Consider the following 16,529-nt stretch of genomic DNA (forward strand, 5'->3'; position numbering starts at 1 on the left):
AACTCACTCTGTAGACCAGGCTGGCCTCGAACTCAGAAATCCGCCTGCCTCTGCCTCCCGGGTGCTGGGATTAAAGGCGTGCNCCACCAATGCCCGGCTCTTTTTTTTCTTTTTAAAGATTTATTTATTTATTATATGTAAGTACATTGTAGCTGTCTTCAGCTACCCAGAAGAGGGCATCAGGTCCCATTACAGATGGTTGTGAGCTACCATGTGGTTGCTGGGAATTGAACTCAGTGCTCTTAACTGCTGAGCCATCTCTCCAACCCCACCAGGCTCATTCTTGAGCACAGAGTTCTGTCTCTGATGCTGGCCACGGCCCCTCAGGGTCATGGCCAGAGCCAGGTGTGGATGGTGAGAGACACCTTCTGGGGCCTGGCCAGCAGTACCTGGTGGTTCTAGTCCCCTCTGGAGGACGAGGGGAGTCAGTTGCTAATGAATGCAATATTTTAAGCCCGATTCCTGCCTTTCTTCCTGGCAAGGACATCAGAGAGCTGAAAACCTAGGCAGGGTTCCCACCTTCCAGGCAAGGGATTGGGGCCCCGTGCAGTCCTGCCGGGTGGGTACACCCTTTAGTCAGGGTTACTATTGCTGTAATGAAACACCATGACCCAAAGCAAGTTGGGGAGGAAAGGGTTTATTCAGCTTTGCATTTGAAGGAACTCAGGGCAGGAATCTGAGGCAGGAGCTGATGCAGAAGCCATGGAGGGGTGCTGCTCACTGGCTTGTTCCTCATGGCTTGCTCAGCCTGCTTTCTTATAGAACCCAGGACCACCAGCCCAGGGCTGACCCCACCCACAATGGGCTGGGTCCTCCTCCATCAATCAGTAAGAAGATGCCTTACAGGCTTGCCTACAGCCCGATCTTATGGAGGCGTTTTCTCAGTTGAGGGTCCTTCCTCTCAGATGACTTTAGCTTGTGTCAAGTTTACACAAAACTATGTAAGGTCATCTTGCAGAGAGAAGAAACCCGGGACACGGAGGTACTTGAGAACAGCCCTAGGACAAGGCTTTTCCTCCGTGGACAGCCATTTACCGGGATACTTCCATACAGCTGGGAGCGCTGAGGATCCAGGAAGAACTCACCCCGTTGAGACACAACTCTGTTATTTCTTGACCTTCTAGAAAATGCCACGGCCAGCGTGAGCGAGGCAGAGAGAAAAGCCCAAGTGTACTACCGTGCGTGCATGAACGAAACTAGGATCGAGGAGCTTCGGGCCAAGCCCCTGATGGAGCTGATTGAGAAGGTGGGTGTTCAGGTGGGCAGACGGACGGCCACAGTCTCCCTCCGATGAGCTTCCTGCCAGCCCCTCCAGCTTATCTTACACCTCACACCTCCAGCCACCACGCCCAGCTGGGACTCAGAGCCCGTCTGTCTGTCTTGTCTGTCTGTCTGTCTACTGCAGGTGTTGGGATTGCCTGGGCATGTGTGTGCATGGCTTTGTGTGGGTGGATCTGTCTGTGTGGGTGGAATAGGGTGTGTGTCTGCATCTGCCGGGGACAAGCATGTGTGTGTCTAGGTGGGGGGCAGGGACTGTACTGATTAATCCTTCTCTATTGCTCTTCTGGTCCTGTGTGTATGTGGAGGGGTGTGATGGTCTTGAAGTACCCTAAGACTCTTGGTCGGAAATAGTTCTCTGTAGACCCTGCTGACTACTAATAAGTCGTTCATCTGTTTCTTCTTTGCTTTGTGTGTGTGTGTGTGTGTGTGTGTTGAGACAGGGTCACTCTATCAGTTAGGGTGTTAACTGCTGTGAACAGATCATGACCAAGGCAACTCTTATAAGGACAACGTTTAATTGGGGCTGGCTTACAGGTTCAGAGGTTCAGTCCATTATCATCAAGACGGGAGCATGGCAGCATCCAGGCAGGCATGGTGCAGGCAGAGCTGAGAGTTCTGTATCTTCATCTGAAGGCTGCTAGTGGAAGATTGACTTCTAGACATCTAGGGCGAGGGTCTGAAGCCCACACCCACAGTGACACACCTACTGCAACAAGGCCATACCTCCTAATAGTGCCACTCCCTGGGCCAAGCATATACAAACTATCACAGTCACATAGCCCAGGCTGGCCTCAAACTTCCTTTGTAGCCAGCGATGCCCTTGAACTCCTGGTGGTTTGCCCTGCTGAGTCCTGAGGCTGTTGGCATGTGTCACCACCATGTCTGGTTTTATACAGTACTAGAGACAGGGCATTGTGCTTGCAACACATGGACTCTGCCAAACAAGCTACATCGATAGCCTCCTGCCCCAACCAGTGTACTCTGAGTGCATCTACATTGTTGGGTGGCCTTCAGGGAGGTCAGCCAAGGCTAGCCAGGCTTCCTGGCACAGAAAGCGGTGGCTGGGAACACTTTCTTGCCACTTTTGCTCCCTCAAAGGACTTTGCTTCAGCTCACCTCGGGGAAGGTCTTGTAGCACGCGCGCGCGCGCGCGCGCACACACACACACACACACACACACACATCACCTCTGTCTGCTCTCTCTCCACAGCTCGGAGGCTGGAATATCACAGGACCCTGGGCCAAGGACAACTTCCAGGACACACTGCAGGTGGTCACAGCTCACTACCGCACCTCACCCTTCTTCTCTGTCTATGTCAGCGCGGACTCCAAGAATTCCAACAGCAATGTGATCCAGGTGGGCTGAGCCACGGAGGTGATGTAAACTCTTGGACATGACTGGGGACAGACACCCTTGGCTCCCCTGCCACAGCTCCTGGCCTTTGTAGCTCTGGCTGGAATGGATTTGAGTCCATCTCTCCCTGCTTTCACCTCACCTCTCCCATCCATACTACCCACCTGCTGTGTGACCTTTGGCAAGTGGCTAAGCCTCTCTGAACTATAATTTCCTTGTCAACCAAACACAGTATAATAACTCTTACCTGAAATGAGGTATGTCGAGATTGGAGCAGAAGGCTTCTGTGGTAACCTTCTGGAATGTTCCTCTCCTCCCTGACCAACTCTCAGGAGGCTTCTCACCATTACTATCTGCTCCAGATCCCATTGCAGTTCTGCAGTTCTACTGGGGCAAATGTGCCTGTCTCGTCCCTGGTCCTTTAGTGGATATGCTGGTAGTAGTAGCTCTCAACTTCTCCTGTTCCTGTTGGTACCTGCCCCAGGGAAGGCAGAGGACAAGCAGGGAGCCTCCCCACTCACCCCAAATCCCTCTGCAGGTGGACCAGTCCGGCCTTGGCTTGCCCTCCAGAGACTATTACCTGAACAAGACAGAGAATGAAAAGGTAAACTTACCCAGCCTGCCCCGCTCTGCACACCCAGCTATCCCAGAAGCCTCAGAAACTTGGCTTTTACAGAGAGTTCAGTTTCCTGAAGGCCAACGGGCAGCCCTGGGGCGGTTGAGAGGGGGCGCGAGTGGTGTCCCCAAGCATCCAGCATCACAGCCAGGTGCTGCAGGTACAGGAGGCAACACTTATCCCTTCTCTAAAGAAGACAATGGCGGCAGCCGCCAGCGTTTGTGGGTACTAGGCCTTTTGTGGTCCTCACCTCTGTCAAGCTGATAAGACTCTCATCTTGCCTTGGGAGGCTCAGAGACACTCAGTGACTGCTCGCCGTCACACAGCCATGAAGTGTGTGGAGCCAGCCCCATTATTCCCCCTGTGCCCACTCAGTGCCCAGTGATGGCGAGATGGTCCCCAGGGACCTTGCTTGAGGAGAGGCAAGCCCCACTTGGCTGATCACCCAGCCAGAGGTTCAGCCTCACACGGTTAGCAGAGGGGCAGCTGAAGGACATGAAGGCAAGGGCTTGACTCAGATCAGGGGACACAAAGTGGCCGGTGGCTCAGAGCAGGCTCGTTAAAAGACTAAAAATTGGGCCATCGAGGTGGCTCAGCAGGCAAAGACCGTTGTCACGCAAACCTGGTAACCTGAGTTCCATCGTGTGTGTGTGTGTGTGTGTGTGTGTTGTGTACACGCACAAGCACCCTCCCACACTCATTGTGTGTGTGTGTGCACACGCGCACAAACAGACACAAAGATGAATTCTGTATTGTGCAGAGGTGGGCCAGAACAGCAGGGCCACCTGTCCCACCCTAGGACATGTGGAAGCACGTCACTTTAACTCTAGGGGCGGAGGGGAGACAGTGGACAGACATAGCATCCAACTCAAGCCTGAGTTTCAGAAGCTTGGCTTGACACGTGCCTGTAATCCAAGCATTTAGGAGACTGAAGCAGGATTTCCATGAGTGCCAGGCTAGCCTAGGCTACAGAGTAAAACCTTGTCTCAAACATAAAAAAGCAAGCCAGGCACACACTTTGAGGGAGAGAGAGGCAGGTGGCTGGCTCTCTGTGAGTTCTAGGCCAGTCGGGGCCACACAGTGAGACCTGTCTCCGTAAGATAAAATGTGGGTTTTCTAGGCAGAGCCTTTGACTGTGTGCGCTGGGCTGCAGCCTGTCCTGCCCTCCTCTGGCACCGAGGGCAGCAGGTGGCTGCCACTGACGTGCTGGTCCCTACAGGTCCTGACTGGATACCTGAACTACATGGTCCAGCTGGGGAAGCTACTGGGCGGTGGGGACGAGGACACCATCCGGCCGCAGATGCAGCAGATCCTGGATTTTGAGACGGCGCTGGCCAACATCACCATCCCCCAGGAGAAGCGCAGGGATGAGGAACTCATCTACCACAAAGTCACGGCTGCCGAGCTGCAGGTAAGCCGACGACGCGGTGTACCAGGGACAGGGCTTCAGAAGGCTCTGGGGACCCACGCCATACACCCACCTTACCAGATCCTTGAAGCAACCTGATAAAGAAGGGTGTTGATCTACCCGGTCACAGGTGGTTAGACAGGCTCAGGGAGGGACCCTCACCCAGTAAAGACCAGGAGGGTAGGAACGGATGCCTAAGCGAGGCGGCTTTCTGAGACGTTTCCCTGAAATTGGTGGTGATCACGGCTCCCATGGATGGAATGTTTCCACCCTCTCCTGTACCACGTGCCCCGTCCTTGTCACAGAGCACTGCAGGTGGGAACACTGCAGAGATGTAGGCTATAGTGTTTCCCTTTTCTTTTTTTATGAAAAATTCCTACAAAGTTTAATTCATTTATTTTACTGTTTTGAGATAGAGGTATTATGTATCTGGGCTGCCTGTGAACTCACTGTGTAGCCAAGGATGGCCTTGTCTCAGGTCCTCCTGCCTCTGTCTCTCAAGTGCTGGGATTGCAGGTGTACACCACCACACCCGGCTTTTTTTTTTTTTTAATGGGATGCTGGGCACGCACCAGGGGTTTCTGCTTGCTGGGCAAGCATTCTACGGACTGAGCTACATCTCTTGCCTTTTCTGAGCAGGGCAGCCAAGTGGCATGGTTAGGACCAGAGGCTCCCGAGTCACAGAGGAGCTGGTTGGCTTCCTGGACTGTGACATGTCCTTGCGTTGTAACTGCCGCTTGGACCTGATTGGTGTGAGAACCTGATAGCTAGAGGTCTGCTGTCCCCTCTGTCCAGGCTCCCCCTTCCACTCCATCTCCTCTGTAGTTAATCCAGGCTCCCACTCCCACTCCCACCCCTCTGTGACTGCTTGGGGTTCAGGGATCCTCAGTTGATGGCTTGACGGTTTCTCTATTTCCGTCTGTCTTGCTGTCTGTCTTGCTGGCCAGCCTTGTCTTAGGTCCCCAACGGGAGAGGGACCTCTCTCAGGTGGCATTGTTGACTGAGCCTTGCTCTTGTCAGGAGGGACACCATGACTGTGTCAGAGTTTCAGTACCATGTTTCCGTAGTCCTCCCATCTAACCAGTCAGCTGACCTCCCATCCGTCTGTCCCTTCTTCAGAGGGGACAGTACATTTTATGGGTTCCTTCCTTCGGGTGCACAAGGGCTTGCTCTTCCATGCCCAATACCCCCCACCCACTCACCCCCCATCCCCAGCCAGCCTGCCTAGTAGGAAGTAGTCTGCGTCTCTCTGTTAAAGGCTTTGAGGAAGAGAAGCTGGGCTCTAGGCCTGGGTAAGAAAGGCTAGGGATGCATTCACGTGTAATGGTTGGCACACTTCAGCTAGGCCCTAAGAGTCCCAGGAGGTGCCACAGCCCACTCAGGCCTCTCGCAGCTGCCAGCTGCCGGCAGGTTCCCAGGGGAAGTGGTGCCCGACCGGTTGTTATGGAGACAGGTAGTCGGTGTTGGGCACCATCTGCCACTGTTTTCCTCTCTGAGGCTAAAAGGTTGACGGAGATGTTGTTTGCATGTCATAATTCAATTTGCTCCAGCCTTTCGGGTCTTACCATGGTGGCCCTGCAGTAGCCTGATGTTCAAATTGATGCCCAGAGTGGTATAGGACACAGTAGCCCTTGAACACGTCACCCAGTGGTCACCAGAGACACCTTCCTCCTCTCCCCCGAACTTTTGAGTGATTCTTCCACAGAATAAGGGAGAAGAAAGGCAAATGGTTCTGCATACTCACTGCTCTGCGGTGCTCGGGTGGGAGGGGTCCTTTAGAGGAGCAGCCTACCAGGGCTAGCCTGGGCTTGGGCTCAGGCACTGCCTGAGCTCACGCCATGAATAAGATGGACGTGTATATGACCCCCTCAGCCATGGTCATTTTGAGACAGGGTCTTACACAGCACAGACAGGCCTGAAACCTCATGATCTTCCTGTCTCTGTCTCCCCAGCGCCAGGGCTTCCCAAGCCTCTTTGAGTTGGTTGGTACTCAGCAGGGCTCCTTGGCTTCAAGTGTGGAAAATAGAATTTCTGAGTGTCCTCAGGGGGACTGAGTCACGGCAGAGTGGCCCAGTTGACTAAAACAGCCATCGCTATGGAAACATGTTAAGCTAGGAATCACTGAAGCAATTGAGGCTGGAAATTTAAAAAACCCTAGTGTTCACCCACGGCTCCTCACCTCAGAGCCGGGGCACTTCCAGGGGTGACATCTGCTCACCCTATAGGACCAGGTTGTGCAGAGACCATAGCGATTTTCACCATTGACATTTCTGTCAGAGGGTTCCAGAGACACGTGGCTCTCACAAATTATGTGAGCAGTGACATTTGTAAAGGTATCCGTTTTCCCCAGGTCTTGGCCAGCGAGAGGATCCTGCCATCAGGTGGCTCTGATGACTGAGCCGTTAAGATCTCATGAGTGTATCTCTCAACTTGTAGTCACCCGGAGGCAGAGGATCTGCCAGAAGCGGGGCAGGGAGGGCAAGCCAGGGGGCTGGGTACAGGGCAGGCCATTTCCAGAGGGCAAAGCAGGCAGCTCTGGGAGGTGGGACTTTTCTTTCCTCCACGTTAGAGAAAGTCTGTGAAGTGGCTCTAAATCCACGAACTGATTCCTGCTGGAGACCACCGTCAAGTCTGCTCATTTCTGGCTCACATCTCTTGCTCCCTGGCAGCAGGGATGTGTTGTGGCACACCGGCCGGCTGCCCACTGTGCTGTTTTCCTTTCCAGCCCAGTTACAGTCAGCTTTGGTGGGAAGACTCAGCATCGATGTCAATGGCTCAAATCAGCCCCTTGCTGAGAACTGGCTGGGAACTTTAATCTGCTCTCTCCTGCAGTAGCGGAGATGCTCTTTGACACCCAGCAGCAGGGTGCTAGGGGTGTAGCCCACATGCTTAGCATGTGGGAGCCAAGTTCAATCCCTAACACCGCTTACAAGAAAATAAACCCGGAGGTGACTGAACCCACTTTGTAGACCTGCACAGGCTCCAGCCGACACATGCCCTTGGGAAAATCACCATTCCTCAGGTATAGAGTTACCTGTTATGCAAAGGGTCGTAGGGACAAGCTGTGTGCTGCTGTGCTCTGATTTGACAGGGGGACGTCATAATGTCACCTGACTTTCCACAGGAAGGGCTTTTACAGCTCAGGTGTCCCTCACTTTCTTTATCTACTTGACATTTTCTGCTTCTTCAAGGGAAATGAGAGCAGAATCTGACATTCCTCAGAGCCCAGGGCCACTCGAGACGGAACTTGAACAGCCATCGGAATGGCTGCTATTGATGGCGCAGTGGCTAAGAGTCAGGGGCCTATGATGCTGAAACAGTCTCCGTCGCCCTGAAAGACCTAGAGTTCTGAAAAGCAGCATTCTAAAAATAACAGGGCACGTAGGTGACACGGGGCTGGACTGACCATTCCAACGTTGTGCAACCCTGCTCGGGGACACTGTGCTAAGTGAAGTCGGCCAGTTACAAAAGGGCAAGCCTTGGGAGCTGGGAGGTGGGGACAGAAGCTCAGTGAAAGGGCTTTGAGTCTAAAAGCCCCAAGTTCAATCCCAAGCATCAGGGGAAAAAAAATTTACAAGAACCGAAACTCTTTATGTTCAGTTATCTGAAGTTCTTCGGGCAGTAGAGAGCGGTAGAAGACAGAGTGGGTGTGGTTTCTACCCCTGGGGACTTGGGAAATAGGGAGTAGAATTTTTCAGCCTGGTAAAATGCTGAGAAACTGAGGCTGGAAGGGGGAGGGGTGGCCACACAAAACAGTGAGAGTCTAAAGCCACACAGCTGGACTCATGCTTAAGGTGAGCCCCACTAGGAGGACACAGAAGCAGGGGGATCACTTCAAGTTCAAGGCCAACCTGGTCTACATAGCGGTACTTTGTCGGGGAAAAAAAATTCATATGATGGTCCAGAGCTAGTTCAGCAGGTGATGGCTCCTGTACCAAGCTGACAACCTTAAATGTAAGTTTTGTAATGGGGACAGCGGATGTGGCGATACGTGCCACTATTCCCAGCGCTTCAAATGAGGTTCTTGCTATTTTTTTTAAAGTAGGACTACAAGGAAATTACAAGTTTCAGTGGTAGCCATCAAGCCCATGGGTGTGGCACGTGCATTGGAAAAGATTCATGCATATAATTCCAAATGGTCCTGCCCAAAGAAAGGGCACAATTATCCCCAGTTTTTATTATTTACTTATTTTGAGACAGGCTCTCACTGTGTAGCTCTGGCTGGCCTGGATCTTGCTATGTAGACCAGGCTGGCCTCAGACTCACAGAAATCCCCCTGCCTCTGCCTCCCGAGTGCCGCTGGCTTCTGCTGCACCAGCTTTGAAATGAGGTCTCTTTTTTAAGTTTTTAGTGGTGTGTGTGTTTCAGGCTATGTACATGGCTGTGCAGATGCACACAGAGACCAGAAGAAGGTGTTGGATCTCCTGGAACTGGAGCTACGGGTGGTTGTGGGCTTCCTGACGTGGGTGCTAGGAACCAAACTTGGGTCACCTACCCTTTGGTCTTGTCACTGGCTCCTTAAACTGCTACAGACAGACACTCTGGCCAGCCGGCCCTGGCTCTCTCTGCCTTGTACTCTGGCAGGACAACATCATTAATACCTGGCGTTAGTCAGAAAGCCACAAAGCCTTCTGAGGAATGGCCGGAGACATGGGCTGAGGTAGAAGTGCCCTGGCTACCCTCACACTACCCTCTTCCCTTGCAGACCTTGGCACCCGCCATCAACTGGCTACCCTTTTTGAACACCATCTTTTACCCAGTGGAGATCAATGAGTCTGAGCCAATCGTGGTCTACGACAAGGAATACTTGAGACAAGTCTCCACCCTCATCAACAACACCGACAAATGGTAACGGCGACACACAGGTGCTGAGGGAACAAGGTGGTCTGGGATGGCTTCCTCAGGCCAGGTGGGGAAAAGTGACAGTCTCAGAAAAAGAGTCCTGGGTGGGCTTCTGTGGGAGGCTCCTGGATCTGACTACAGGTTCGAATCCCAGCTCCTCCTGTCATCCTTCCCCTGGGTCCCTCTCCCACCATATGGTGAGGCTGCGAGAGGTAGAAGAGTTACGAAAAGGAAGTCCTGGCCAGTCCTGAGACCCAGTAAATACTGGGTACCGGTTTCAGTTAACACTCGGGGACACTTTTTAAATTTTAAAGGTGAAAGTGTTGGACGGTGTAAGGAAAAAAAGGAGCTCCTAGGAGCTGGAGAGATGGCTCAGTGGTTAAGAGCACTGGCCAGTCTTCCAGAGGTCCTGAGTTCAATTCCCAGCAACCACGTGGTAGCTCACAGCCATCTGTAATGGAATCTGGTGCCCTCTTGTGGCATGTAGGTGTATCTGCAGATAGAGCACTTAATAAATCCTTTTTTAAAAAGGAGTTCCTAGGTTGTGTGTATTTGTGCTTATACGTATACATAAGCGGTTTCCTGATCTATGGCATCCCCCTGTGAACAAGAGTAGATGTTTTACCCATGGCCTCTGTCATCTTCCCTCACAAGATCCCAATGCTGCAGACGTTTTTCCTGGCTTAGTAGTATTCCATCGCGTGTGTATACATGTGTTTGTTTACCTTGTCCTGGGCAAGTGGTTAGATTAAATAGTCAAAGGTGAGGCCTGCAAGCACAGCAGAGGCACAGGTAGGTTTCCTGTACCCTGGGGATGGGGCAGATGGAGCTGCCAATCATGGAACCTTGAGTCTAGCTGGGATGGAGTCACCAAGCAATGACATTTATTGAGTACCAACGGCATACAAGCAATTGCATTAAATACCAAAGGTTTTCTGTGGTGGAAGAGCTGGGCTTGACCCTCAAGAGCTTATGTTCCCTGTGCTTAGAGATCAGTAAGCAGTTGTATGGGCAGGCTAGAGGAAGGCCCGGGGCAGAAATGGAGTTTGAACGCTACCCAGGCATCTCTGAACTCTCCCTGGTCCTGTCACCACAGTCTGCTCAACAACTACATGATGTGGAACCTGGTACGCAAAACAAGCTCTTTCCTGGACCAGCGCTTTCAGGACGCCGACGAGAAGTTCATGGAGGTTATGTATGGGACGAAGAAGGTGAGTGTGCTACCGTGATGGGCCAGGGATGAGGGAGACCGTGGTTCCGGTGCAGCAGTGGCTGTGGGTCTCCTAAGGGAGGAGATTGAAGAGAGACATTGTGTGGGGGGGGAACATGGGTGGGGGGGTGGGGAGCTGCTATCTGTGGGGGCCCAGGAGGGGACATGAGCCAGCAGGAGGTGAGCAGGAAGTAAGCACACGGAGCCAAAGAGCAAAGAGGTATCTTAGCAACGAAACGGATTGGGAGCAAAGGTGGCTTATAGACCCTTCGCTCTATCGATGGCTGCTTCCCTTGTGTGACATGTGATCCTCAGATGGGGGCCATCGCTTTTCTCTTGATTTACTCTGTGTGTGTGTGTGTGTGTGTGTGTGTGTGTGTGTGTGTGTGTGTGAAGGTCAGAGGACAACTTTCGGGGTCAGTTCTCCTATCGAGGATTCTAAGAATTGAACTCAGGTCGTCAGACTTGTGCAACAAGCCCTTTTACCCACTGAACTGTCTCCCCTGCCCTCTTTTCTTGAGACAGGGTCTCATGTACCCCAGGCTGGCCTCTTGTTCCTTGCTGTGTCAACTGATGCATCACATATGAAAACCCTGTATTTTGGTGGCATAGTGATGGTACACGCCTTTAATCCCAGCACTCAGGAGGCAGAGACAGTAAGTTTATGGCCAGCCTGGTCTACAGAGAGAGTTCCAGGATAGCCAATGCTACATGGTGAAACCCTGTCTCAAAAAAAAAAAAAAAAAAAACAAGAAGAGGAGGAGGAAGACCTTGTTGTTTTTATTATCTACATGTTGCTGTAGGGTACTCCACATTTTGATTACCCATCTGCCTGGGATTTGCACTGTGATCGGTCTGGGGCTGATATGGATTAGGCTTTCTGGAGTGTGAGAGGCTGTTACTGCCAGCTCTTCAGGGTGAAGAGGACCCCCTAAGCAGCAGTTGTTTATGTAGAGTTGGGTGCCTGTGTGTGGTCACACTGTCCACCAGGGCTGCCATGCAGGGGCGAGTGGGAGTGAGGCGTCCCAGGGCTTCAGCCAGATCTCTGCCACAGCCACCACCTTGTCTGTAGTGTATGCTGGTCAGGCATCCTGTGGACGTGAGGCCTCATGAGAAGAAAGAAGACTTCTGCTGTCCTGGAGCTGTGGTCTCTCCAGGAGGTTGCAGCAGGGTGGGGGTTCTGGCCCCCTGGGAAGGTTCCGTACTGTTCAAGTAGAAGTTCCCTGCATCCTCTGGGAGGCAGGAGGAGGTGGGGCTATGCTAGGAGGCTGGGGAGTGACTGACTTCCCACTCCAACCACCTTACCTTACCTGCCCTCACTTGCTCCAAGACCCTGGAGGGAAATTTATCTTGGTTTTGTTTTTAGGGGTGGTGTGTGTGTGTGTGTGTGTGTTTGAGATAGGATCTCAAGTAGCCTAGGCAAGGCTTGAACTTACAATGTATCTGAAAAGGGTGACCCTGGTCCTTCTGCCTCTACTTCTTCGGTTCTGGGATTACAAGTATGCACCACCTTGCTCAGTTGTGTATGTGTCTGTGTGTCTGTCTGTGCGTAAGGCAGGGTCTTACTCTGTAGCTCTAATTAGCCTGGAACACACTATATGGACCATGCTGACCTGGAACACACAGAGATCTAGCTGCCTCTGTCCCCCGAGTGCTGGGATTAATGGCCTGTGCCACCATACCCAGCCCCACACCTAGCATTATGTGAAGCTGGGACATGAACCCAGGGCCCCTTGCATCCCACACTCTGTAACTGAGCTACATCCCCAGGTCCCAAAAGAGAAAGGGGGGAATCTTACTCTGTAGCCCAGGTTAGCCGCAGACCTCAGGTCACCAACTCAAGGCCACCATGCCTATCTTATTTTCCCTTCAGTACTGGTGACAGAATCTACAGCTTCCTGCATGCCAGGCAAGCACTCTGTCACTGAGCTGTATTCCTAGCCCTGAGCCTTCTCTGTTCAGTGCCTAAAGTAGCCTCCTCTGGGTCAGAAAACGTATCTCTGAAGCGCCAGGAGAAAGCACAGGCCCCTGGCGTGTCACGGTTCCTGGAGGGAAAGTGGGGAGAAGGAGGGCTCGGCCCATGTACAATCCTGTGTGTGCCCCACTGACAGCCGTGTCTATGTTTTGCAGACCTGTATTCCCCGCTGGAAGTTTTGTGTGAGTGACACGGAAAACAATCTGGGCTTTGCCCTGGGACCCATGTTTGTGAAAGCAACCTTTGCAGAGGACAGTAAGAACATAGTACGTGCCTCCCATGATTAGGGGTGCTGGTGACCAAACCCAGGGCCCCACACATCCTAGGCAACCACCCCACCAACTGAGCCCCAGCCCCAGCTGTGGTCACTAATAATGCTAATGTCAGTCTGCAGTTAACACAGATTCCAGCCAGAGTCAAGGGCTCTCCGCCTTCAGCACATCACCCCCGCTGCTCTGAGGTGCCTCTGCCCTCTTCTCTAGCGTCTCCAACGTGGCTCTGACCTCCAGGTCAGGCCATGACATAAGTTACCTTCCAGAGCTGCTGCTGTTCATCTCCAGAGTGATCACAACCTTTTAGAAACTGTCCTTCCACAACAGATTTCCTAGATTTCAAACTCATTCCATTTAAAATGATTTCTTTGCTCCGGTCCGTCTGGGGAAGGCTATGGATTCTAGCCTTCTCAGAAGGAATCGCAGTCCATGTTAGAGGCTCTGGAAAGTCCTGCAACAGAGACTTTGACAACTTCCTGAAAGTCTGCCTCATCTTGACCCCAGTCCTGTTAATGGGAGGATTCTGTAAGGAGGGGACGGGTAGTAGGAAACATGAGTCCTCCTGACCCAGCACCGACCGGCAGTGTCCTTAGGCACAGGGCTCCTGGTGATGCCAGAGCCCAGCCCTTACTGGTGTGGCATCCGTCCCTCAGGCCAGCGAGATCATCATGGAGATTAAGAAGGCGTTTGAGGAGAGTCTGAGCACTCTGAAATGGATGGATGAAGAGACTCGGAGATCAGCCAAGGAGAAGGTAAGGCTACCTGGCAGTTCACAAGGCCCTAGGCTGCCAGTCTAGATTCAAAGCTGTGTCTGCAGGAGGAAAGTGGGTGGGAGGGCCTCTGACGGTGAGCACGTGTGTGGGTGCCATTGGGCCCTGTGACTCTGGTGGGACCCAAGGCATCCTGAAGCCTCCAGTGCCATGGTGTCAGGAGACATCTCATAGCAGAAAGGGGTGGGGGGAAGGGCGAGGGACATGCACACCCCAGAAGGGGCTAGCCTAGACCAACCCTTTCATTAGAGCCGGCTCCTGTGGTAAGTAACCCCCATCCTCACTCATTCCTGCAACTGTGGCTGTCATTCATGAGGACCAAGGAAGGCTGTGTGACCCAGTCCCCTCTCAGCACTGTTCTGCTCAGAACTCAGTGTCAGTGCATAAAATCCAAACCATGATGCTCGCCTACAGGAAATGACATTTCATCAGAATTTACCAGACTCCTTCCAGGAAAAAGATGCAGAATCCTTAAGGATGCAGGAGGCTAGCCCTGGCTCTCCTTGGCCCGGACCCTGAGCTGGACTCCACAGAGCTGGGGCAGAGCTGGGGTAGGCTTGGCCAGCATCAGTTGATACTGACTGACTCCAATCCCTCCTGTCTAGGCGGATGCTATCTATAACATGATAGGCTACCCCAACTTCATCATGGACCCCAAGGAGCTGGACAAAGTCTTCAATGACGTAAGTGGCTTCCACATGCCCCTCAGACTCCCTGATGCCCATGTGAGGAAGGGCCAGGGTGGTGGCTCTCAGCCTGTACCAACGTGATAGGGGGTGGGGTTTTGGGATATGGGCATGGGGAAGGTTTCCCCTGTTCCTTTGTGTTCCTGGGTCAGTGGGAGCCCCTGTCTCCCCAGAGCCACCATCACCCATTGTTCGGTGGTTATTACTGGAACATAAGCTCTGTGCCTCACTAGGAATGGCCAGCTCCAGGGAGGGGCCCCAACACCATGGGACAGAAAAAAGGACAGGGGGGGAGTAACCAGACAAGGCAATGTGCATCTCTGATCCTAGCACTCCAAAAGCTGGGGCGGGAGGAACAGGGTTTGAGGCCAGCTCTGGCTACTTGGCAAGTTCACAGTCAGCCTGGACTATAAGGTAGACCCTATCTCAGACAGACAGACAGACAGACAGATCCAAAGATTAAGGGAGGTACTGGAGATCTGGCTCGGTGGTCCAGAGCGCGGACTGCTCTTACAGAGAACCAGAGTTGGGTTTTCAGCACCTGCACTGGGCAGTTCCTGTCCTGCAACTCGGGCTCCAGTAGGTATGACTCCTCCTGGCTTCTGTGGCCACCCCTGTCACACACAAGTGTACAGTAGCACACTTGCATGTGCACGCGTGTACACATACATTTTTTTTTAATTACTACTTTGAAGAAATGAAGAAAGTCGATCTTCAAAGGCACAGGGAGAATTAGTGACCCTGAAGCCTGAGTGAGCAAAGTGACCCCTCACCTGCTGCTCCCAGACATCCTCCTGCACCCCCCAGGCCCCCACCCCACACACCAATGCCTGGACCTTTGGCCTTGACCTTGAAATGCTAATGGGAAAGAAGAAGCATTCTTCCCAGGCATCCAGGGGGGAATTGCAGGAGCCCCTGCCGCTTGGAACTGTCAGCAAATCAGCTACCTTGAGTGACTGCCAGAAACGCATCTGAGCAAGGGACAAAGAAGCCAGGCTGGGTGTTGAAGGGTGTCTGAGGGTGGAGCTGGGTGTTGCAGGGTGTACGAGGCTGCATACCCCAACACTTCTGAGATAGAGTCCAGCTCCAGGCCCACAGGAAGCTATTTAATTAAGTTAATCTTTATTTTATTGCTGGCTCGGGAACAGGGTCTTCTGTAGTCCAGGCTAGCTTTGACTCTCTAGCCAAGGTTGACCTTGAACTTCTCATCTTCCTGCTGGTACCTCCCAAGTGCTCAGATCGCAGGCATGCACCACCGTGCTTAGTGCTGGGGACTGAACCTTTGTTCATACTAGGCAAGCCTTCTTCCAGCTGAGCTGTACCCGCCAGCCCAATGACATCAAATTTTTTTGTTTTTGTTTTTGTTTTTTGAGACAGGGTTTCTCTGTAGCCGTGGCTGTCCTGGAACTCACTCTGTAGACCAGGCTGGCCTCGAACTCAGAAATCCACCTGCCTCTGCCTCCCAAGTGCCGGGATTAAAGGCGTGCGCCACCACTGCCCGGCTGACATTAAATTTAAAAAGCCACATAAACACGTTGAAAGTGCTTCAAGTAGTGTTTACCATATTGGCTGGAGAGCTGGAGAGATGGCGCAGCAGTTAAGAGCACTGACTGCTCTTCCAAAGGTCCTGAGTTCAGTTCCCAGCAACCACATGGTGGCTCACAACCATCTGTAACGGGATCTGATGCCCTCTTCTGGTGTGTCTAAAGAGAGCCATAGTGTACTCAACATAAAATAAATCTTTTTAAAAACTGACCATATTAGCTAGGACAGGCATAGAATATGTCTGTCAGCACTGGACATCGTCTTGCTGAAGTCCCAAGTGATATTATGTTAGGGTGGCACATAGCATCGTGACCCTCTCAGGCACTCTTGGGTAACAGTTCTAGGGTCTCTTTGAATGGGAGAGTCAAGCCAGGACAGTGGTGGCGCATGCCTTTAATTCCAGCACTTGGGAGGCAGTGAGTTCCAGGACAGCCAGGACTACACAGAGAAAACCCTGTCTCGAAAAATCAAAAAAAAAAAAAAAAAAAAAAAAAAAAAAGGCAAAGGGAGAACCTGAGCTCTCCATTCCACTCTCTGGCCTTGTGGGGCCTGAGTTCTCACACCAGCCTA

General features: G+C 52.4%; 1 protein-coding gene across 3 annotated transcripts in view; it reads left to right on the forward strand.

Moving 5' to 3' along the window:
- Ece1 (endothelin converting enzyme 1) overlaps positions 1-16,529 on the forward strand; it is a 104,393-nt gene that overhangs the window by 72,865 nt on the left and 14,999 nt on the right. For all 3 annotated transcript variants that reach the window (XM_021160196.1, XM_021160195.2, XM_021160194.2), the window contains 9 exons: positions 1,125-1,246; positions 2,492-2,638; positions 3,174-3,239; positions 4,471-4,662; positions 9,365-9,507; positions 10,598-10,712; positions 12,842-12,952; positions 13,612-13,710; positions 14,334-14,411. In XM_021160196.1, the coding sequence (XP_021015855.1) occupies positions 1,125-1,246; positions 2,492-2,638; positions 3,174-3,239; positions 4,471-4,662; positions 9,365-9,507; positions 10,598-10,712; positions 12,842-12,952; positions 13,612-13,710; positions 14,334-14,411 (1,073 nt within the window). The remainder of the gene's footprint in view (positions 1-1,124; positions 1,247-2,491; positions 2,639-3,173; positions 3,240-4,470; positions 4,663-9,364; positions 9,508-10,597; positions 10,713-12,841; positions 12,953-13,611; positions 13,711-14,333; positions 14,412-16,529) is intronic.

This window comes from Mus caroli, chromosome 4 (genome assembly GCF_900094665.2).
Source record: "Mus caroli chromosome 4, CAROLI_EIJ_v1.1, whole genome shotgun sequence".
Taxonomy (NCBI): domain Eukaryota; kingdom Metazoa; phylum Chordata; class Mammalia; order Rodentia; family Muridae; genus Mus; species Mus caroli.